This window comes from Chiroxiphia lanceolata, chromosome 7, assembly GCF_009829145.1.
Source record: "Chiroxiphia lanceolata isolate bChiLan1 chromosome 7, bChiLan1.pri, whole genome shotgun sequence".
Taxonomy (NCBI): domain Eukaryota; kingdom Metazoa; phylum Chordata; class Aves; order Passeriformes; family Pipridae; genus Chiroxiphia; species Chiroxiphia lanceolata.
In genome coordinates this window covers 28,288,914-28,312,388 of record NC_045643.1, presented here as the reverse complement: position 1 = coordinate 28,312,388, position 23,475 = coordinate 28,288,914, and the positions used below count along the sequence as shown (strand labels likewise).

General features: G+C 41.2%; 2 protein-coding genes across 6 annotated transcripts in view; one reads left to right on the top strand and one right to left on the bottom strand.

The window, feature by feature from the left end:
- Window positions 1–4,752, bottom strand: part of SLC49A4 (solute carrier family 49 member 4) — a 64,277-nt gene extending 59,525 nt beyond the window's left edge. Inside the window, 2 exon segments of the mRNA XM_032692604.1 lie at window positions 4,358–4,477; window positions 4,480–4,752. Coding sequence (XP_032548495.1) covers window positions 4,358–4,477; window positions 4,480–4,690 — 331 coding nt within the window. The 5' untranslated portion in view covers window positions 4,691–4,752.
- Window positions 4,753–5,054: 302 nt separating this feature from the next.
- Window positions 5,055–23,475, top strand: part of HSPBAP1 (HSPB1 associated protein 1) — a 37,202-nt gene continuing 18,781 nt past the window's right edge. For 2 of the 5 annotated variants that reach the window (XM_032692602.1, XM_032692598.1), the window contains exons 1-4: window positions 5,114–5,193; window positions 7,269–7,360; window positions 17,024–17,209; window positions 22,740–22,924. In XM_032692602.1, the coding sequence (XP_032548493.1) occupies window positions 7,276–7,360; window positions 17,024–17,209; window positions 22,740–22,924 (456 nt within the window). In that variant the 5' untranslated portion in view covers window positions 5,114–5,193; window positions 7,269–7,275. Of the gene's footprint in view, window positions 5,194–7,268; window positions 7,361–9,472; window positions 9,504–17,023; window positions 17,210–19,649; window positions 19,704–22,739; window positions 22,925–23,475 lie in introns of those variants that run through there. The other 3 variants (XM_032692600.1, XM_032692601.1, XM_032692603.1) reach the window with 3 other exon arrangements.

Genomic DNA, 23,475 nt, shown 5'->3' with positions numbered 1-23,475 from the left:
GGTCCAATTAAGTACCCATACTCAATATTCATGACTATTTGGTCAGACTGCATTAAAATTCCCAGGTGAAAGAAATAAGAACTGTCAAATGTCTCAGAGAAGGAAACTGAGAAGCATGATCTAACAGACAGCAAAGAAATCACAAGTTTGATATTCAGGAAAGGAATAACTTCATACAAGTAAAAACTTCCACGGTTTAAACAGACAAGGCAATCTTGATTAAAAAACAGAATTTGATTATTTAAGTTTTCTCTCTACTTTATAATGTAATCACTAGAATAACAATGTTATATAAATTTAATTTCAGCAAAATAAAATTACTAAGATTGTCTATGCAACCCATGTAAGCATATATAATTTTATAAAAAAGAACCAAAAAACTGTGTTCACTGTATTCCAACAATTATTGAAAAATATCACCATTCTATTCAATTTGTTTAATGGGAATTATTGTAAAGTGTTTCATTCTTCATTGCCTCTTCTTGCTTATATGAGAACATAATAAAGACTGACATGTACTGCTTCTAGGTCTCACCTTGTAACTAGGAGCTTAATAAAACCCCCTTGGTGAACCAGATCCAGGGGAGGATGTAAGCTTCGAGTTAGATATATAAACATCCTAACAGTTCTGTGTGCTTGTATTTACAGTTCTCAGGAAATGAAACACTTGAGGCACAAAATGTACATAAACACTCAAGCATCATGTGACAAATTGTAGCTAATTTTAATCATGTAAACAACAAGGGTCCATCCAATATCACACTGAAGTAATTTCCCATTTAATTTCAGTCTTATTGAAACTCTAAATGTAATTAGAATTTAAACTAGGACTCTCTAATCCTATTGATGAAGAAAATGCACCAAATAATAAGACAAGTAGCTCTATGGCACACTCCATCTTTTAACTTTTCTTCACTAAATAAAAAACAACCAAGACAACATCTGTAATTCTACCTATGGAAAAGGGTTTTCAAACCCACCCAAAATGGCACATACTCAAAAATGACACATGCAAACACAATTCCTGAGTTTCAACATGCACCCATCCCAGAACAGGACTAAGAAACATGACAGATGCCCTGCTGTCCCTAATACTGCACCCAGCCAAGGAGCATGGAAAGCTCCCTGAGGATGTCTGAGGAAGCTGGGAGGCAGGGACAGAACTCATTCCCCAAAGAACTTCCAGCTGTGATATATGAGCCTCACCATGCATCTCAAAACAAGTGTATTTTTGGGAATGACAAGAGCTCCGTGAAAATACAAAGTAGCTTCAATTTACACACCTTACAGAGACATGAGCTAAATCCAGACTCCTTCAGTGTCTCAAAGAACCTTTAAAATACTGTTAACACCCACCAAAAACTGTCTACTCCTTCTGAGTCTGTTCAGACCTTCAAGTAAGATTATTTTTTTTTGCAATTACAGCCATCTGAAGACCATCACTACCTTCCTGATGAAAATTTACCCTAAATTTCATAAAAACCACAATATCTCTATAGATCCACAGGAACATGGGCTTAAGTCAACCAAGACAGTTTGTCATGCTACTTCTGGCACCAAGACCTATTCTGGGTCATCAGAGTCCTTGGGCAATGTGTACAGTTGCCAGTAGCATCTTCTGCAGGGAGCCAGAAGTGATACCATCTATACACCTTTCCCAGTCCATGTATTTCTCCCATTCTCCAACTGCATTGCCTGTGTCAGCTGCAAACAGATCTCCACAAAGAACACAGGAGATACTCTCAGAAGGCCGGGAGGGAAAAGGTCAAAAAGGCCAAGAAACTTTTTGAGGTTAGAAAACTAAACGCTGCTGTCCTCTCTTCTCAGAGGACTCCACACTTCTCTGAGAAGCTGTGACGGAACTGAATCACAGAGCCCAAGAAATGCTTCTTGTAAGTACAACTATTAACATGCCTATTCCTGAATATTTAATCTTGCAATTTCTAACTAGTTAAAAGGTTTAAAAAAAAGTGACCAAACCATTACAAGCACTACTGAAATAGGAAGCAGGCACACAAATTTTTTTGTGCACCTGCACAAAAATGGATACAGATTTATATTTTGAACCATGTGCTGCAACGAACAACTAAACCCCAAAAAGACAAATACTTTTGGACTTGTTGTGAAGCATCATAACACAAAAATCAGACTTAAGTGACAGCAGGCAGCTACTTACCAGTTAGATTTACCTCCGACTGTGAAGTATAGGACTATCTAACAGCTAAATCTCCTCTCAGATTCTGACATGCCTCATCTACAGTGTCATATTTCTGATACATGCCAGGTTTTACATGTTGACACTTCACAGATACATTTTTTCCTGACAGCTCCCTTACTAGCCAACTCCAATGACAGATGACTGAAGCCACAGAGTAAATGGTGTAGCTTCCCTATATTCATGGTACAGAGGGTAAATCTGGTGTAACAACATGTGAAATACTGCCCTTGCAAGGTCTGACTCAACCAACTTTACAGCTTCAAAGTAGCAGAGTCCTTCTGGTACACGGTACTCCAAAGAGCAGGTAACTCAACACAATGTGCCTCCAGTAGAAGTGTGCCCCATGGGAGAGCTGGGCTCAGTAGCTCTCCTCTTTGCTCCTGAGCAACAAAGTGGCAGGACTCCACCATCACTTCCAAAGTGAACAGCACCACATTCTCTGTGGGAATCATCCGCACTCAGAAAACAGCATGAAAGAAACAGAAGAAAACAATCAGGGCCCTCACAAAATCTGCTGCTGTGAAAAGAACTTACTCCTCATGCACACAGCCAATGAGCTGAGATGCTTTATTCAGGTTACCAAGCAAAATTCTCTTGACAAGGAAAGCAATAAAGCAAGACCAAAGGGGCAGGTTATATCTGTACCTTCAACGAACATGGAGATTAAAGAAAAGGTAGGAAAAACACCCAAGCAATCAGGTAAGGAAATGAGAAAAACACCTGTATATGTATCTTCATTAAAAGAAGCTACATGTGAAACCAAGAAATCCAGCAACTCCATAAGTAATCACATTACAAAATAACAAAACACTAATGTTCCTTCTTCAGTGAGTTACTTTAAAACTCTTTCAGTATTATTTTGCATTGCTCAGGACCAACTTCATAGAAAATGTAGAAATAAAAATACAGACTCAATTCTATAAGAATAGGTTCGCATTTAGCTTTATTTCCTTCATACCGTGAGCAGAGTCAGTCTTCACTGTACAAACCAAAGATAATTAACAACACTATTATACATCAATCTAGACAGATATTGCTGACTTAAGTCTAAATGGCTTGAAAGAAGACTGGCTGTACAGCCACCATGGACTCATTTGGAAAATGTATTTTCAGCTCAGTAAATTTCATTCCCACAATGCCTCTTCAGATTTAGGAACTGCGATTACAATTTTGAGACACAGTCCTTCTCAAACACAACTTTCCTCCCCAGCTTTCACTTTCCCCTCTTCCCTTCCCACAATCAAGCTATTAACTCTTAAATAAATGGAATAAGCACTTAACATCAGGAGCCACAAGGGTCTGTTGGCTCCTATCTCCTGTTTAAAGGTCTGTTTAAACGGGAATTAAAATAAATCGCTTCTGTGGATTTAGGCCCAAAAGCTCAAATCGGCAAACAGAGGTACTTGACCTCTCTGGAGCAGTCCCAGGAGCAACCACAGACAAACCACGCAGGCCCTGGAGAAGTTCTCCAGAGGCAAACACCATTTTCAGAAGTTTGCTACCTGAACACAAATTAGGGAACTGTCCCCTGTGCTCGCCTTCCCAAACCCCGAAGTGCAACTTCTGGTTTGCGTTCCCTGTCTTTGCGTCTTCCTAGCACAGCGAAAAGCAAACCACAGACTTCGTGTCCAGCCTGCTTTTAAAAACGAAGTACTTCTCTAAGATGCAATGGCCGCCCTGAGCAGTGACATTACTTGACCTGAACATCTACGTGTGTTTGTTTCAAAGCTGGTCACCAGAAATCTGGACCATCTCCAGGTCAAGCAGCCGCACGCACGGCAATGCCAGGTTGGCACACATCTCCAGACCCACACCTCAGCTGCGACGACAGATGCCCTAATTCCGCTTAGCTTTAGGAACAGCTTAAGTATCTTCCTTGTGAATGGACTTTGATGTGCCTTCGTTTGGACAGCGTGCTGGAAACAGCACTCATGATGCCTTTTGAGTATTAATTATCCCTTTTTAAGGTCGAGGCCACCAGCCCCGAGCGTCCCCGCTGTGGCGGCGCCCCCTCCCCCGGCCCCAGGACCGCGGTGTCGGGGGGACACGGACACGGCGTCCCCGCCTGGCCCGGGGAAGCCGCAGGAGCGGGGCGGGGAGTCCCGACCCCCCGGCCCCGCCGCCCCCGGTCCCGCTCACCCTTCTTGTCCATGAGCCACATGAAGAAGAAGCAGGGCGCGAAGCCGATGGGCCCCCAGAAGACGAGTAGGGCGATGTCCCAGCCGCTGAAGCCGAAGGCCAGGCGGGCCGAGTTCTGGATGGGCCCCAGGTGTTCCACACCAGGCCCTGCGCGAAGCCCAGCAGCGAGAACAGCAGCAGCACCAGCCACCGCCGCCCGTACACGCGGCCCGACAGCGGCGGCAGCCGCCCGCTGGGCCCCCCCGGCCCCCGCGCCTGCGGCGCGCGCGCCTGCGGCGGCGGCGGCGGCAGGAGGGGCCGCCGCTCCTCCGCGGTGCTCCAGCCCAAGCCCATCTGCGGGGGCGCTGCCGGGGGCCCGCGGGGGAGCAGGGGACGGGGCCGGGCACAGGGACACCCACACCTCAGCCCCCGAGCGCGGTAGCGCTGCCCCGGCCCGGCACAGCCGCATGCGCGGTCGGGGAGGGCCGGCGGCCGCCTCCTTCCTCCGCCGGCGAGGGGAGGAGGGAAGCGGCGGCGGCGAGAGCCGGGTCCGCCGCCACCGGGGAGAGAGCCGCGCCGGCGGGCAGTGGGGGCGTACGGGGCGGGGAGGCCACTGGGCAGTCACCCCGCGGGGAGAGGGGTCCGGGACAGGAGGGGGCGACTCCCGAGAGCCGCTCTCGGGTGTCACCGGCGGGGCCGCGGAGCTCCGGCCGTCACGCCGCCGCCCGGCTCCGCCCCGCCGCCGCTGCCGGGCCGCGCTGCCCCTTCCGCCGCCCAAGGCCGTGCCGAGCGGAGCCCCCGCAGTAAGAGCCGCAGGAGCATGGCCGGGGCGGAGAGCGGCCGTCCCCCTGCGCCGGGTAGGTGCCCCCGGGCCCCGGCCCGGGCCCCAGCGCGGGGCGGCTCCGGCTCCGGCCCAGCGGGCACGGGGAGCAGAGGCGGCGGCGGCTGTAGCGGGGCCCGCGGTGCCTCCCCTGCCGCTTCTCCTCCCACGCGTCCCGCTCAGCCGAACCTGCGTGGGTACCTGCGTGCAGGGAAATACCCCAGCGGGGAGTTTGTGCTTTTAAAGGGAGAAGGAAAGCGTGTTGAGTTGAGGTGGTTACAAATCAGCCATGGGCCGAACTGGGGGAATAAACAGTAGGGTTCAGGTAAAACCTGCACTGAAATCCATTGTGAAATAATTCAGGTGAATATGCCATCACGTGGGGGACACTGTGCTTATTAGAAACTATTATCATTTAAATAGAGTGAAGTATATATTATTTTAGTTAGGTTGTGTGAGAATTTATCTGTATATCAACCATCTGCATTTGTCATAAAATTAATGGCTCGTATGCTGCACAGTGCTTCATCTTCCCTTAAAAAAAATGGATAATTCAGTGTGGCTTGCTTAGGCATTCTGTCACAAAATCTGGAAGTTGGCTTGATAAATGCCTGTGTGTGTAACTGGGGAGAGCTGAACAGTGGGGTCCCCACGGGCTGGTTTTAGATCCAATGTCAGTACTCTTGATGTGCTGGGCAGCACAAAGCTGAATTTCACGTGGTGCTCGTCCCGCAGTTTTGCAGCCAAACCCACAGACTCACGTGAAATTCTTCATGAAACATATGACATTGCATTTTGTTTAGTTCACACAGCTCTGTTTGCTAGACTGAAGGTGCAAAAAGGAAGTATATGCTGACTGAAATCAGCAGAACTATGATGAGAAAGCAAATTATATTTTGTTTAGAAAAGTTCAGGAAAATCCCCAGGAAAAATAAGATTCATGCACATTTAGATAATGAGGGGACATGCAGAAAATAAACTGAAATTTTAGCTTGCTGTTTACAACTGTAGTGACAAAAGTACAGTAAAAATACAGGATGAGATTCAGATTTCATCATGACTGATGGATATTCTGGTAGTGCTTTGGGGCTTCAACTGAGATTAATTCCCTGTTTTACTAAGTCTTTTTCATACATTACCACCTCAGCATAGTTTAGCCTATGCCAAAGTGTTCTTTCAATTAAGAAGGGCTATGTTACTACTATAATTTAAGTGATTTGGTGGCATTCAGCCAAAGTGCTGTTATTTTCAGAAGTAAACTAAAGTGAAAAAATATTTCTCTCCTTGAACATTTTTCAATTAACTGTAGTAGTCGTGGAGGTTTCATGTTTCTAGTGGCAGGAAACCCATCCAAAAATAAAGCAAATAAGGCTTTGCAGTGTCCTTTTAACTGCGAAAATTGCTTGTGCCTCTCACTATCTGCACAGTCAAAGGAAAACTTGAATATAAGCAGGATAATTCTTTGATAACTTATGGTGGGTTTAAAGATATTTCGACTCTTGCATGGGTCAGCAAGAAAGAAAAAATTATGAAAACCAGCAGCAAACTAAAGGGGCTGTCAAAATAGGCTCAAAAAATCTAGGTATATTTATTATTGACTTAATCATGGTTAAAATAATTTATTTTGATTGCTTGATTTGAAATCGCTCCATCTTTTCCTAGCTTCACAACCCATATGCGCATCTTTCAGTCATGGCCTGACCTTTTCTGTTCCAGCTATTTAATTAACACAGTGTAATATTCTGTGTGAATTATTCTTGTTTGCAGGATATGGTACCGTTTAAATTTGTTAATGCAAAGGAGCAGTGCATTGTTGATAAACTGTTGGAAACCAAATTAGCTTTATCTTGCAGCTAGCTGATTGCATTATTTCACTCATGGGTATAATAATTCTCTAAATATGCTAATTTCACTCTTTTCTCCGTGTGGTGACATTTTTACTGTTCTCGTTACTGACATTTGTAATATTTGGGGTGGGGAAATTTTTCTTGCTTTAACCTCATTATAATGTAGCTAAAGAAATTTGAATATTATCAGATGAAATGCACATACAGTCAGGCTAGTGGAAAGGTTATTTTGTGTCCTGGCCCATAACTTTCATGTCTGTAGCAGGACTTGCATGGACTTAATGGCACCTAGATCCAAAACTGTGAAGCAGATGCCCATCCAGGTACCAGCTGCCCAACCCAATAGCATATCCATTGGTAGATGCCTCCATTTCTAATCTAAAACCTCTCAAGGTGGCTGCGTGTCCATATTCATACCTGTCTGCCTGTGTCTGGCCTAAAACATTATGGAATTCATCTAAGGAGGAGTTGGTGGCCTGGAGCTCTGATAGACTAGTGGTGACAGACAAAAATTATGTGGCTGAAGCTGTTATTGCTGCCAAATGCTCATCCCATCCCTGAGGCAGGCCTGGCTGATCCACTTCAGAGTTGGCACCTATAGTGTGCCGATTTAAGCTTTAAGCCTTAAGAATATAAACTGAGGCTTTGACAGGTTTGTTATAAACTTGAGGCATTTGGAGAGTCCAGTTCAGCTAAAACATATCTATCATGCCATGGCTGAGCTGGGCAGTCCAGGAGAGTATCCTCCCTATGGAGCAACCAATCTCCAGTTCCTAGTGCCTTAGGAAGTCACGTTTGCTCTCTCCAGTTACCGTGCTTTTGACAGATTTGTTCTCCATGTGACTTTTCAGAGTTACCTGAACTTCAGCATCCCCTGGATTCTCATGCCTCTCTCCCAAAAACTAATATCATGTGTACAATCTTGTCATTTTTGTGTCAACTCATACCTTGCACTGTGACAAGCAACAAGTGACTCTATATCCTACGAAGTCTAGAAGCATTTTGGCACAAAATGGGCAGAACCTGAAATTAATTCAAAGATTCAAAAGTGGCATCTAGCCAATTCTGAATATTCCTTCCAGCATCTGAAAAAAGGCCTATTTTCCAGGGATTTCCCTCAATTTCTAGATTTCTGCTGGAGCTGTGATAATGCAGTTTCAGAGCTGCCATAAGCAGCAGTAGTGTAGCAGAGAGCTGTAATGACTGTGTTCTTTACACCCTGTCTTGAACAACACCTCTGAAGGTGAGCCTGTGAGGTGTGAGTAAATGCCATTCTTCCCTCAAGTTTTGACATCCCTTCTAGTTAGTCAGGAACAGGTTGTTTAAAATCTGCTCTGTCTTGGGCTTGGTTTGGGCACCTTCCAGTCTGTGTATTCAGTAACTTTCAGCATCTTGCCATTCTTTTTTATTGAGAAGTAGGTAGACTGGCTCTAATGTCATACAACGATTTACTTGTACTTCAGGAGAAAGATGGTTTTACGGTGCTTCCTTTTCCTTTTTTTGTAGTATCAACAGGAAAAGAAAATATGGACACAACATCAGCTTATGAAAGCTGAACAGTTTTATTATTAAATTCAAACACCAATGTTTTCCAGTGGGGAATTCATTTATAGCTTTTGACTGCAGGCTGTGTGTATCCCCATTGCAAAGTCGCCATTGTAGTGGAGATGATTCTAGGTTTGCAGTGAGACAGAGCCCATTCCAGGGTGCTTTAGGGAGATGCACTCCTTTTTCTTGTGGATTCTACCGTTGTGGTTGGCAATGAAAGACATGTCACCAGATTTCCTGTAGACCACACTGCAGGCTCTTTACTGTGGTTCTCAAAAGGAATATGCAAAAGTCACACCTGACTTGGGCTTTGAGCATATTTAAAGCATTTTGTACTCCATTTGTGCTTGTTCTGCCATTCATCACCTGCTTAACAATGAACATGTAGGTGATGATTGTACCTTTTTTGAGGGGGCAGTGGAAGCTGCATGATGTCTTTCATCCAAGCTCATTTTGATGACTACTTCCCTCCCTCACTTAGACAGCCTTCAGGCTCCATGTCTGAGGTATTTTAGGGAGGTGTTTTAGGGAGGTTATATTGGAGCTCCAACCTCATCAGACCACCGCCCCCATGTTCTTTCATTTTATTCAGAGCCAACATGTGCAAGTGACTGCAGACAACATCAATGGAGTATTTAACCTCCCAAAACTGTGTTAGGGAAATTCAGTTTCAAAGACTAATGGTTTCATCTCTTCCTGAAACCCTGAGAATTATGGAACTGAGTCGCATGAGGATGTTAGGCTTGAATTGGAAATACAGGGTGAAAATCTCCACCTGTCTCCTTGGGCTAGGACTGCCTCAGTGCAGCTCTCATTGTCTGTGATGCCAGCAAGAACAGATAGTCATAGTGCTCTGGTACTGGTCTGTCTTGTGTCTCTGATGAGTGTGTTTCTCATTTCTGATCAGGCTGTGCCATTGTTCTCCTGTTGTCATTCATGGAATCAGCAAGGGGTAACTTAATTACTGCTCTGCTGTAATTAACGATGTAGACATTAGAGAGTTTGTTTCTGTTGGTCTGGCCAGTCATGCTTAGCTCATAGGTATGCTATGAGCTCTGCAAATGAGTCTTCTGAAGACCTGATTGTCTGGGTGGGTGTTTGGGATTGAGGACATAAAGCTCACAAAATGCTGTTTGCCTTTTTGAAAATATTACACTGTCATGTAATTCTGTATAGAAAGAAGAGGCTAAATGTATTATTACTGTATCTGTGCTTTTTTGAAGAGGAGCATGATTTAAGTTTAAATTATTCTAGGCTTTGTGATCACAGACACAATGAGATTCTTGGGAGTAGATACAGTAGCATGAGATTTTGGGTATAAATGTTTTAAAAAAGAGCGATGGTAAGGTAGTTTAGATGTTTGGTATAAAAGTGCAGCTTTAACCGTTTCTAGTTTTATAATTCTGCTAATGTTCAGGGAGTTCTCTTAAATTTCCATGTACCATATGCTTTTGCTGACTGGACATAGAAGACGTTATTGCTTCTAATACTAGTATTAAATCAGACATTGGTTGGCAGTGACGTTAATGTTTAAAAAGAAAAGAAAATATTGAAAGTCCTTTACTAAAAGGAGTTTTCCAGGTGTACTACTAGGTTGAAAAATACCAAGTTTTAGTAAATCTTGCATATTTCAAGAAGCTTCCAAGATTCAAAGCATCACTACTGTCATAGGTTCTTGTAAAATTAAAGGTCACCTTCGTTCTCCAGGAGTGCAGGTGCAGCTGATTAGAACAGGAGTTCATAGAGATCTGAGTGGGGACTTGGGCCTGTAGTCCTTAATCTTTTCTGATATTTAGCTCTTGATGTTTATAGATGATGAAACTTTTCAGGCAGTTGTTGTTTGAAAAAGAAAAGAAAGAAAAATCTCTGAAGGGAAGATGGTAAATATATGTTGACATCACTAGCAGCAGTTTGTTGTATTATGAAGTTGTGAAAGATAAGCTGTGTAACAAGGCTGTGCTATTTCAATAAATGCAGTTTCTTTTATGTGTAATATTTATATTAAAAAAATTCTAACATTAATGAATGTTAAGGTTGAAAATTAAAAAAGCTTGGTAGTTTACATTTTTGTGCGCTGTTTTAGGTCAAGTGTATCCTTGACGTTATGTCAAAACAAGATTTTAGTCTTTATGTGAACCCCAGGGTTCAAAACGTACACTGTTAACAGCTTTTCACAGGCAAAATTCATATTGCTGCATGAGAACCTTTATAAAAAGAAATAGCAACTTGGAACAAAGGTTAAACTCACTTCTGCTTATTTTACCCGTGATGAAAGAAATGGAATGATGTAAACAATGGAATAATAGCCATGCTTTTTGTTTAATGTTCCTATAATAATGGCAGTTGCTGAATCTAATACCCTTATTGTGCATGTTGGTTACTGTACATTTCAGAAACTGTTCTTGAGGTTCATGTGGTGGGTCTCTTTCACTTCAATAATTTATGTAATTCAAAAATAGCTAGTATAATTTCATTCTGACAATTAATTACACCTCTAATTGACTCAGTCATTAATCATAATTTGTATTCTGTGTGGTACAATAGCTAACAAAGTCATGTATACTACCATCATAACCCCTTTGTGGATCAAATTCAAGAGGTTCAGTTGTATAAATGACTGTTTATTACAATGTTTTGTAGAAAAAAAGCCCTATATTTTTAGAATACTATTGACTGTTTACTACAGTGGCTTATGGGGAAACAGTGTATTTTAGAAGGTTTAGATTCTTTTGTTGTTGCCGTTTTGAAGTTCTCCTCAGTCAAGTTTGCAGGACAGAACAACAAGAAAGTCACAAATGGTTACAGTTTCTGACAGTGAATTTTGTACAGTGCATTCATCTATTTAAGAGTAGGGCTTTTGTGTTTATTACTGACAAAGAATAGAAAAAGAAATAGAAATAAACCTTACAGTTTGAACAAATACTTTTTTTTTCTTAGAAATACACACATTAACTCCCTGACATGCCAGTTCCCTTAACTTCAATCATAATGTTATATTAGTATTAATTTTTGTATTAGGTTTTCCATTTATTCAGAAATGTTGTCAGAAAGTGTCAGAAATCAGTGCCAGTGGGGTATTGGGAAGAAATGGCTTTGCCACTAAATTTCCTCAGCAGCAGGTGGGTGTAATTTACACCTTGTAGACAGACAGAAAGGTGGAATTGTGGTAGCCTAGCATAAGGAAAACCAGGGAAGTCCGCCCTTTTATTTCCTGGTGGAAGGTTTTGGTCAAAGACCATAGTCTTTTCCTCCAAGCATTTCTTCTGCTAGAGGAGACCAGTGGAGCTGAGATCATTCAATATTCAGTTCATTAGCTGAAAACCGACATGACTGCTTTCTCAGCATGCGCTACAGGATGGGAGGAGTACAGACAACTGGCAAAAGCTGGCCAGGGGTTCAGGAAGAGCTTTCTAGGAAGAGCCTGTAAGGATTTAGGGGGAAAATTTCGTAAAGGTATGCTTGAGATGACACACTGTCATTTAGAATGGGGGCGGGAAGTCCCTCCCAGTGGTGTATTCTGGACTCAACCCCTTACTCTGCCCTAAGGAGTCTGGCAGCAATTTCCTTTGCTTTATCGAAAGGACAGTTTGAGGTTTGAGGGCATAGCCCACACTCTTATCTTACTTCATGTCTTGAGTCACTTAGACTTACTGTAAGAAAAACTGTAAGATGCTCAACTCTACCATAGGAGGACTGGAATGTGAGTCCAAATTCCTGTTTTGGCCTCTTTCTTTTCTTTTGATGCCCTCCTTCCACAGTGAGGAGAGGAAGGAAGGGTGTGTTGACTGCAGGCTACCAGACTAAGCTTCAGGTGCCAGTTTTACAAGTGCAGACTGGTCTGTCCAGAGAGTCTCCATGAACTTCTGCCTCTCCTTCAGTAACCAAAATATTTATGCAAATCTAGGTTAACTGCCTGCTGGCTGTGTGTGTTTGCAGTATTAACATTCCCAGAGTCAAAACTAATAGTAACAGCAGTAACTGGTCAGGAAGTAATACATACCTAGGTGTTTGTGCAGCCTATCCTGATAACTACATGTGTGTATTTAGAGACATTTCTGTTTGCCCAGAGTAGGCTGATTATAGTGCATAGTGTTGTAATCACATGCAGATTATTTAAAGTTGTTTTTTAATGTGCAGAGGCAATGTAGTGTGAAACCATTAAGTCTGACCTCCAAACCAAGTCATTTCTTGAGTTACCTGGCTACTTTGTATTAATGTATTCAAAATGCCAATTTTTAAATTTTTTTTTAAGAACTAAGGATAAGGAAGTATTACAGATTTGCAAGAAAAACAATTTAGTGATGCTTGTACCAAATACATTTACCAGGATTTCCTTGTACTCCCTCTTTTAGAAAATAATTTTAATACCTCTCAATTAAATCTCGTATTTTAGCAGCAGGGTGTTTTGGCAGGAGCCAACTGCCATGCACTAATAAACTCTTCTAATTTGCTAAATTATTTTAACTGAATGACAGTACATTTAGCTTTTTAATGACAGTGCATTTAACTTCTGAACAACTTTGATCAAGTCCACTTTTAGACAGACTGCCTGCTGTGCTAAATTCTTTATTCCCAAACCCCACTCAGTTATTCAGAAAAACTGTTAATCAGAAACATTAAATTATTTTTTCTCTTAGGAGCACAAAGTCTGCTGGAGAGTACTTGGCCAATTCATCACTGTTCTTTTACCTGCCCTCAATGCTAAGTCTCGATGAGTCTTCATGTTTGACAGTACTTCATGTAAAGATGACTGGAGAGCTTTGTTTTTTTAATTGGTAGATCCCTATTTTGCAATGTGTTCCCTTTCTAAAGAACACCTATGTTTTTGGCCAATTATATAAGCTGTCACAGTTACAAAACCTGAGCTAAAACTTGGTTCATTTTTTCAGTTCCTGGTTGGATTCTGTACATGCCTTGTATAAAGTCAAAACATGAGACAAATTATTCCTGCTTCCTTTTGTGCTGTGAGGCCACACCATTTGTGATAGAGAGAACTAATTTAAAGTATTCCTTTTCTCTTGTGGATCAGAGTACAACTGAGAAAATGAAGACTCCCACAGAGCTTTTCTTTTGAAAGGGAATATGCATTTCAATTCTTTCTGGCTACCCAATCTCCCCTGGGAATTTCATATTTAAAGCCCAAGATGTGCAATGGATATTTTGCTTCTTTGCAACACATTTTATTTATACACATTTTTACTTGTACGCATCTGTGTCCAAACTGTGCGCGCTTATATATAAGCTCTACAACCTCAGGTTTTGCTTGGGAATCAGTTACCATCCATCTCAGGCTAGGAAATACTGAGAAGCAAGAGCCCAGCTTTTAAGGTCTTTGTGAAGCTGTAATGACAATAACTAAGGAAAAGATCATTTTAAGTTATAATTCTGCTAATATCTCTTCCAGGTCTTCTGTATTCAGATACATCTTTTAATTACTTCTTAACTTACTCCTACAGCATATAGTTCCATCAGAAATCTCTGTTGGTCATAAGCACAGTTCTTCAAATTATCGTAATGCCTATTTGATGTAGTCTATGATATTTACCTTTTATCATGTCTCTTTTCTCTAGCAGGCACTTAGATATGCATGACAAATATTATAGGGAAAGAATTATGTTTAACTAACTCTGTTCTCGCCAAGAAATACATAAAACTGAATCAAGACGCTTACAGATTCTTCACACAGATTTAGCAAGAATCCCCATTTGTCTTTGCAAAAACCCGTAATGTACATTTATTTAAGTCTTTAAATTTTGTAAAACATTTCAAACTTCACGGTGGGTTATATGCTATGTATTGTATGTGATTATCTATATCAGGAGAAGATACTTACTTACTTACTTAGCAACGATTTTAGTACTGTTTGAAGATAGGAATGATTAGCATCTTACTAAGACAGACTGTCCTCTTTCATACTTTCTAAATTTTATAGGGAAATAGGTTTACAACTGAAGAAGGGGTGGTGACATGACAAACATTCAGTAGAGGAGAGGCTATTTAGCCTAATTTTTTTTTTGTTTGGCATTGAACTCCCAGTAGCTGGAGCTCTGAGCTTCCCACTGTGTATGCACTGTGGTTAAAACCACACCTTGCAAAAGCACAATACGCATGTGGAAATCCAATTAGAAAGCCACATGGAATCAACAGTTGGCTTCAAAAAGCCTTTCTATCTATTCCAGTAAAATTTCAGCTTTTGTGGCACAACCCAATCGTTGAGTGAAATTACAGGATAAACCTGAAGCTTTTGTAATAAGTCAGCTTTACAGCATCCTCCAAAAAATGTCACCAGTTTTCTTGCATTTGCCCTTAAAGCACAAAAAAAATTGAGTCATCAAAAGACAGCTGTGCAGTGATAAACATGACCTAAGCAGGAATAATTTCATTTTTATGAGTTGGGAAATCTGAAAGGTAGGTAAGGCCAGCCAGCTCCCACATGGTGAAAGCCACCTCTGTACAATATTATAATTACACTGGTGAAAGACAAGTAGTTTTATAAACCCTTGGGAGCGTTCAGATCTGGACTGAATCTTGCCTTAGATCTTGAGCAGAATCACTGTAAAGAAACATGCTGAGCTTTAACCTCTTACCATGCCTCCTGCCAGCTCCTGGTAGCTGCACCAGCACGTGCCCTTGTGTCTGCAGATGGTCTCTCTGCCTTCTCTGGACTTGCTCCTTCAGGTATACTAACCTATTCCTTGGAAAGCCCCAGAGCCCCCTCCTGGGGGCAGGGAAGACCATATGGTGAGACATACGGTCCCCGTGAGGCCTCCTTATGTCCTGGTTGTGCAAGTTGCTGGAGCGCGAGACTGAAGGCCAAGTGTCAGAGACATCTCTGTGTCACAGCAACACCATCCTGTCAAGTGTTGCTCTGCATATGAGAGGAACTGTGGAAAACAAACGAAAATCCAAACTACCTCCTGTCATCACCCTTAATAAAGAGAAACCATTAAAAAATTTCATGTTCCGTGAACATAAAATATCAGAGGTCTTCAGTTTTAAAGCTTCACGAAGGAGCTTTCATGAGTGAAAAGAGAGGGATTCAGTTTCCCTGAAAGTCTGTGGGAGAAGAGACCCCTTGACTGTAGGAAACCCCAGCCCTGATACCTCCCACTGAATTTGTGTGAAGATAGCAGCTTAATTTAGAAAACTAAAAAGCACAGCTATGCAAGAGTATAAACCCTATCGAAAGAAGTTGGACTTGCAAAAGTTACCAAAGAGATAACAGCACACAGCATGCACAGGGCTCCTCTTATTCCTGCCATTCACACTTCAGCATTCATAGATTTATTTTAAGCTTATATTTGAATTAATCCTGTAGAACCATCCTCAGTGACCTTGTTCTCAGTGGGTTTTCTTTGTGTTTCCCCCAGCTGGCACCACGGGGCTGCCCTGTGTGGGACTGGCTGGTTCTCCATTACCTGTCCCACACATGGGGAGGAGCAACAGGCAAAATTAGCACCCAGCAGTAAAGGCAATTTTCTTGGTCTGTATTTATTTAACTAATTGTGCATGTGTAACTTGACCCCTAAATTGAGTGATTGGATTGAATTGGTTTGTTTATTTGAAGTAAGCTGCTAGAAGTCATAGGGAGCCATACGTATCAACTCGGTGTGTTAAATCTTAGGCATTTTACAGATACAGATTCTGGATGAGTTAACGTCAATAGAGGTTAAAATAATGAATGGATTTTTTTATGATCTGAAGCTGCAGTCCACCTCCTCATCTCTATGGAACTGTTATGTTATTCCACTTAAAATAAACAGATATTCCTTCTCAATATGTCCCTAAAGAAAAGTTGTTCTGGAAGTGCTGAGTTTATTCAAGGTTGCCAGCATTTCAGCTTGACAGTTTCAGTGGGGCATATAAATCTCTAACAGCAAAGGAGTAAATGGAAATCTTGGGTTAGTTTAGTTCTTGGATCGGCACAATTTCCTTTTTGTAAGTTTTCTGTCAATGAAATTTTAAAACACTTTAAAAATACCTGCTGGTTTGGTTATGCTACTCTTCCTCCGTTTAAATCAAATGCACAGGAAGTTGGTTTGCTATCTCTGAAAATGCACTACACTTTGGAAAGAATCCCATGCAGAAAGAATAACTCATAAAATTTATGTTCTCTAAACTCTGGGCGTTATTTGCAAGGTTATTTTATTGTTAGCCTAATTCTAAACAGTTTGGCTACAGTGGTGCTTTATTGCCTAAGGTACAAGTGAAAATTTTAAGCACGTGCCTGTTTTTATTTTTTGCTTCACATTCCGTGTGCTAATACAGTGCTTTAAGCTTTAGTGTAAGAATGTTCTTTCAGTGTTTGCAGTATAAAGTTGACTTTAAAAAAATCTACGAATGTAATAAATCAATCATAAACAAAGGAGGTGTTAGTTCTTAATGTTTCCTGCGCTGTGGGAGATGGTAGGTAACACTTCATGTGTCATAAATCATACATCTCTGCAGCTGGTTTTTTTTTTCTTTCCATAGGTGAAGGTGTCAAACCATTTACTCCTGAGAAAGCCCAGGAAATTGTGATGTCTCTACAGCAACCTGTAGTCTTCTGTAACATGGTTGGTGACTGGCCAGCCCTGCACTGGAATGTGAAATACCTTTCTGCGATGTTGGATGGAAAAACAATCCAGTTTAGGCTAGGACTGAAGACGGTGGATTTAGGTGAGAATGAGGTGGACAGGCGTTAATGTCACAACTCTCTTTTTTAGGTTATGCAACTGTTTGCCTTTCCATTGCCACTGTTCACTCTCTAGTGTGTTGCTTTTCACTGCAGGCTGTTTTTAGGACATGGAATTTGGCCAGCAGTGAAACTCTCCTTTCTCTTTCTCATGTGTTTATTCTTAGTAGTCTGGTGGGTAACACTAACACATAAGAATCAAGCATCTCAGTTTTCCTTTGTAGTGTGGTATTTTTGGTCCAGTCTTACCCATGATTAGATTGTTTACATGAGCTGAGCTTTCATATCCACAAACATAACTGTGTTAAAGAATTAGTCTACCTTGGGATTTTTATCTGTAAAATGATGATAATTTGCACCTTCCTCCTGAGGCTTTATAAGACTCTGGTGATTTTCAGTACTTTAGTGTCCTGTGATGAAAGATGCTGTAGAAGTATAAGGTGTTAAGAAAATCATTTGACTCCAGTACAGTAACTTCACCACTAACCCTCCAGATTCACTAGACATCTAGGAACATGCCATGGGAGAAAGACAATTTTTGCACTTGATTTTAAATACTACAACTTTTTTTGTCTGTAGCCCTACAATACTGTGTCATAATGTGTCCATGGACAGACAGAGTTTCATACCAGGGAGGGAAGATACTAGAAATGTTTTCCAAGGTGACAATTTGCTAACCACTTGAAAGGTTTTGCATTGCTTTATTTGTGTCCTGTACATTCTTTGCCCTCCCAACTGCATGCCAAAATACATTTTGCCATGCACTTTCTCCCTTTGGCCTATAAAGTATACTGGCTCCCTTTAGAATTTTTTTCTCCTTAGGCCAGAAAAATCCAGTTTTTAAAAAATGTTCTATGTAAGTCATGGTGTTTTAGACCCCACCTAGCTGTTCTTTATATAGTCTTCTAACCTTCTTCAGTTGGACTACCTCTTTCTTGAAATGTAAGTCTGCACAAAGACTCCAGATGAGGGTCTGGCAGTTCCAGTGAAAGTAATAGGATTACATCACATTATCTTGCTTAACAACACTGTGTGAAATTTGCTTTCTTCACAGCATCATGACCATGTTATTGCATGTTCAATTTTTGCAAGAGAAGTGGGTGATGAAACAGAAGTGTTAGAGGGAAATGCCTGGCATGTTAGGATTTCAAATCATTTTATGGGCATGGATTGATGATTCCTGTGCCATTCCTGGGAAAACAGATGTTATTTATTTGCTTTCTACAGTTGGGATAACTGAGGTGTAGAATTAATATGTTGGTACACATCTTCATAGCAATATCTCTGTGGTTCAGTGAGGTACCAACCAGTTCTTGCACTACATGTGAAAGGCATCCCATTGCTGATAGGGAAGGTGTCACGTATATGCATATATGACATTTTCTTTGATACCTTGTTAATATCTCAGTTGTAACACACAAGGCCTACCAGGTAAAAGAATAATTTTGGTCCTACTCTCCATTAATTAGTAGGCACTTTTTGAGAGCCAAATGGGCATGCCAGCTGGGAAAGTTTCTGATGGGACTGATAGAGTGTTATGTGGCTAAGTCACGGATTGATGCTAAGTAAATAAGAGGCATCACTTAACAATAACTTGTAGTCACTAGGGATATAGTGTGGATTGAAATTGGTATTTATATCTTGAAGCATCTATCTGCATTTTTCTTTTTCCTAAAGGCATCAATCCCTATGCAGCAATGAATTTGTCTCCAGGAATCTCCATTATATGCTAATGTGAGCTAGAATTGTCTTCAAGAAGATGGGTACAGCCTTCGGGGGTTATATTGTAGCTGAATGAGACCTGTGATGCTATAAAAATTTGCATCGTAAGGATATATTAGTGAAGCCATTATCCAAGCCATCTCAAAGTCTGAAATAATGTAATACATTTCATGTGACACTGTCATTTGGAAGGTGGTTGATCTCACTCTTGAATGCTTAACACTATTTTTTAATGAGGGCCTCTCTTATCATTCTTCATGCTAACTTTCCTAGATGAAACAGTAGCAGTCATGTGGTTAGGGAGAACAACAGAAAATACAAATAAAATCATATCGATCTCTTTCTGATATTCCTTCCATGTTTACAATAGATTTATTGCCTTAAGACTAGATGGGACCACTCCTGCCACTGTGTTGGAAACAGGAAAAAAAAGGCATTCTCCCAACGTGTAGGTACATTTTGGTGTCACTCTGGAATGGTTCCTTCAGAGTTTCTGAGGTTATTTAAGCTATGAGGTTCATCTGGAAGAACCAAAATGACTTGAGACCTCTTACTATAGCAATTTCTCATCTTTCCTTAGTTCCACATCTGCAACCTGGATGGGATTCCCAAACTGAATATTCCTTACTATAAAAAAGTGAGAATTGCAAATGGGGCAACTGGGTGGGAGTTGTGTGGATTTTGTATTTGCCTTTTTTGCAGGTTTTTAATTTCTTAAGGCATGTGGATGTGGAAGGCACATTTGAGACATGGAAGGTATGGGAGCTAGCAGTATTATTTGTGTGAATTATTTCTACCTACCTAAGCTTGTGTGTTCGATAGTATTCTGTCTGATTACACAGGTTAAACAGTATGTGTCTACAAGAGAGGGAAAAAAATACAATCAGAGCATTAAGCATTGACAGAGATAAGATACCTCCAGAGAGAGTACCAGCATTCATTACAACAACAATGAAGGTGCTATTAATCAGGAAATCCCTACCCATCTAGTTCCAGCCATGCTAAAAGATTTATTTTTCTCATGTGGGATAAAGGATGGGCAAAAGCTGCAGAAGTCTAGTTTCAGACAGAGGAAATGCAGCATTATAGCCCATCTGTCTGATGGGCTACCTGGAGCACACCAGCAAGTACAAAGTAAGAAGAAAGCTTACACAAAACTGATTTCTGTGTGCAGCCATTTCTTATTTTGACCATTTTCTGTGGTTGTAGAGTAAAATGAATAAACAATGAGTTTACTGTGGAGAAGCTGGAGAGAATAAGTAGTTGTCATGCTGATCAGTTTATGAGTCACAAGATCTCTGGAGGAAATTTCTGTTGTTGATGCTGGATAGAGCTGATGCTGTCAGATATGCAGCTGGTTAGAAAAGGGCTGCAACTTGATCATCTGCCCAAGAGGTTTTACCACTAAGGATGGCAGAAGAATTCAGGCCCCTGAGGTTTGATATAGGGGGGATGCAAAGGTGGCTATAGACTCAGTAGCTGAATAGGAGGCTGAAAATACAGTACAAATGCTGTACACTGATTAAATGTTGCATAAAGCTGAGATCTGAGGTGGTTATTGGAGTTGGATGTGGATGGCCGGTTTTTTTGTTTGTGAGTATGCCTGTGCTTTGTTATAGTATGAAATGGCTATTTCTTGCTTGGATTATTTGTTTAAATAATTGTAATTCCCCAGCAGCTGTGAATAGATGTTTGGTTTTCTTTAAAGAAATGGAGGAGATATTTCGCTTGCATTCTTGCTGGAGTTTTAGGTATTTTCTAAGGCTATTATGCTTTTTCCCCCCCTACATTTGCCTTAGTGTACATTGCAAACACACTTCCTGAGAAGAACAGAAGTTGGTGTCTGTCAGGTCCAGACCTTAACTAAGGAGGGGAACTCCTTCTTGAGAAACCATTTTTCCCCTCTCTTTCTCCCTGTGTTTCAATCTGTAGCATTAAGTGGGAGACAGGAGGACTGTTATGCCTTCAGATACCATGACATCAGACAGAACTGGCAGCCTACTTTAGACTTGCATGGCTAAATCTGCAATTTGTCAATTACAAAACACCTTCAGCTTTTAGTCATTAAGTATTAGCAAACTGGTTAATAATGTTCTTGCTCATTGCTAACATTTTCACCCTTGTTGCAGCCTACAAGCTCATCTAAGCAATCTGTTTAGATTGCCCAAATATGTTTTTTATTATTTATTTTTCCATAAGCACACACAGCTTGATACTGAACAAGTTATAAATCAAAGCAAGAACCCTGTCCCAAGGAGATTGTATCCTACAAGACAGTCTTGCATTTCATAGTTGTTGTTTTTTTTTAATAAACCTCAGAGTGAAAGAGACTGTGAGGTAGAAAGAGCATGTTTCTTGCCTTTAAAACATTTGCTCCTGAGTTACCTTGGAAAATAGGCAGTGTCCTAAGCGCTCTTTGTTCTCATAAAAGTAATACAGCTATAGAGCCACCTTCAAGTAGTGCTTGTGTCTTTTATCTAATTTTTCCCTCAGACCATCTCTTAGTAAAATGATGTGCATTGCATTAATAACTGGGTATCAGGAGAGGGACTGCAATACAGACACGGGATCAGATATAGAGGTTTTTGGTTATTGCAGGTAATTTATATGACTTGTATGCAGCCCTTAGGTAGGGAGCCCTTCTACTGCACAGACCCAGGTTATGGGTTGCTGAATAGCGAGGCTTATCTGACACTTTTAGTTAATGATTTGATAGTGTGGGGAAGGAAACCACTACCTACGCTACTACAATGGAAAATAGCAAAGTAATAGTGATAAAGGTTTATAAAAGCTGTTTTCCTGCCCAAAGGGAATAAGAACAAATGTATGATACTCTATGGGAATTGCTGTGGTAACAAAATGAAACTGGTAAAGAACGAAGAGCTGCTGCTGCTGCACAATAGTGAAAGGATCCCATTTCTGTGCAGCTCTGTGCAAGTTACACAAGGTTAAATTGCAGCTCTGTCATTGTCATTCATGCAGGCTGCAGTAATTTTTCCCCAGTAGTAGTTATAGTAAAGTAATATTTTTTTTAACATTGGATGTCTCTTTGAAGCTGGCACGATTAGTGGCTGTGGGAAATGAGGATCTTTGATTAAGTGCAATTAAAGTGTACTGTGATGTGGGTTATCTTGTAGAACTTCCAAGTGACCTGACCTTGAGCTATAAGGCTGTATCAGTCAGCCTGACCAAAGCATGATGGGAGCAAAACACTGCTGGTAAATACTTTTTGTGTCTGCCAAGAACACTGCAATATGCTTTTGTCAGTCCCAAATGAAAAATAAGGGCACACAGCATTTTAGATGGATCATTGGCAGCACGTGTGTGGTTCCATAATTTACTTTCTATGCATTACCATGCTGGTTTGGTTATTGCTTTAGGGAAAGGGTGATATGAACATGTCCATCTGCATAAATCCATGGAGACAAAATAAAGAGTACACAAATAGTTACATGTACATTTGCAGCTCCTACTTAGGAAGGGAGATGAAGCGAAGTTGTTTAGGGAACTTGGGCATATTATTGAGTTACTGTGCTGAAGAACAACAGTAACTATTGGTGTGCTTTTGTCTCAGCAAGTTCAAGGTTACAGTCATTCACTTAAACCTTAATGAAAAAGCAATAGTCTCAGACTTTAATTTTGAGTTAGGTGATGAGAACCATTTTATTGACCACAGTCAAACCACCTAGTCCCTCTTCATCTCTCATGTTGCATTTAACCAGAGCTGTGTTATTTTTACTGCTTCTATGCTCAATGCTCATGTAATATTGGGCTTTTCTTTTGTTGCTCTAGTTCCCCAGTTTGAAACCAGCTGTAGCTACGTGGAGGCTACACTTGAAGAGTTTTTGGCTTGGAGTTGTGGGCAGCCTTCTTGTCTCTCTGGACCATTCAGTTGTTACGATTCCTCCAAATACTGGGCTTACGCTGACTACAAATACATTGCCAGGATATTTGAAGACAAGCCAGAAATCTTCCAGGTAAACCATTAATATTATCTCTTCTGAGTTTAACCATTGCAAATTGTCTAGTGTAGTTTCTGAAACCTCTACTGCTATCCCCTCTCTGCTCCTTTGGCCATTTATTTTAAAATTTTGAAATAAAAGCTTTTGACTGTCAGGCTAGTGGAGAACTAGTACCAAGTGGCAGCCATCTACAATTCTGTATCTCCTTATAAGTTTAAAAGCAACACCTCAAGTGACAAAACCAGCTACCAGATTGGCAGTACTCTCCTTCCCATTTAGCCCAGTATCATTTTGTGACCGAGCAGGCTTGGGGAGCACCCAGTCGTGTGTGTGATCTCAGCAAATGAACACCACCTCTGCACCTCTGCTGAAGGTATGAACGTGAAGTAGGAATAGGGAGTAGAGAGGAAAGGCAGCTGGCAGGCCTGGCATATTGCAAACTTGAGACCCTGCTGCTGCCCCAGATCCACCTGGTACCTGAATGGTGCCCAAATTAACTGCTTCACTCAGGAGAGAGGATTTGATGGCATGTGTTTGCTTGTAGCAACAGGGCTGTAACATGGTTT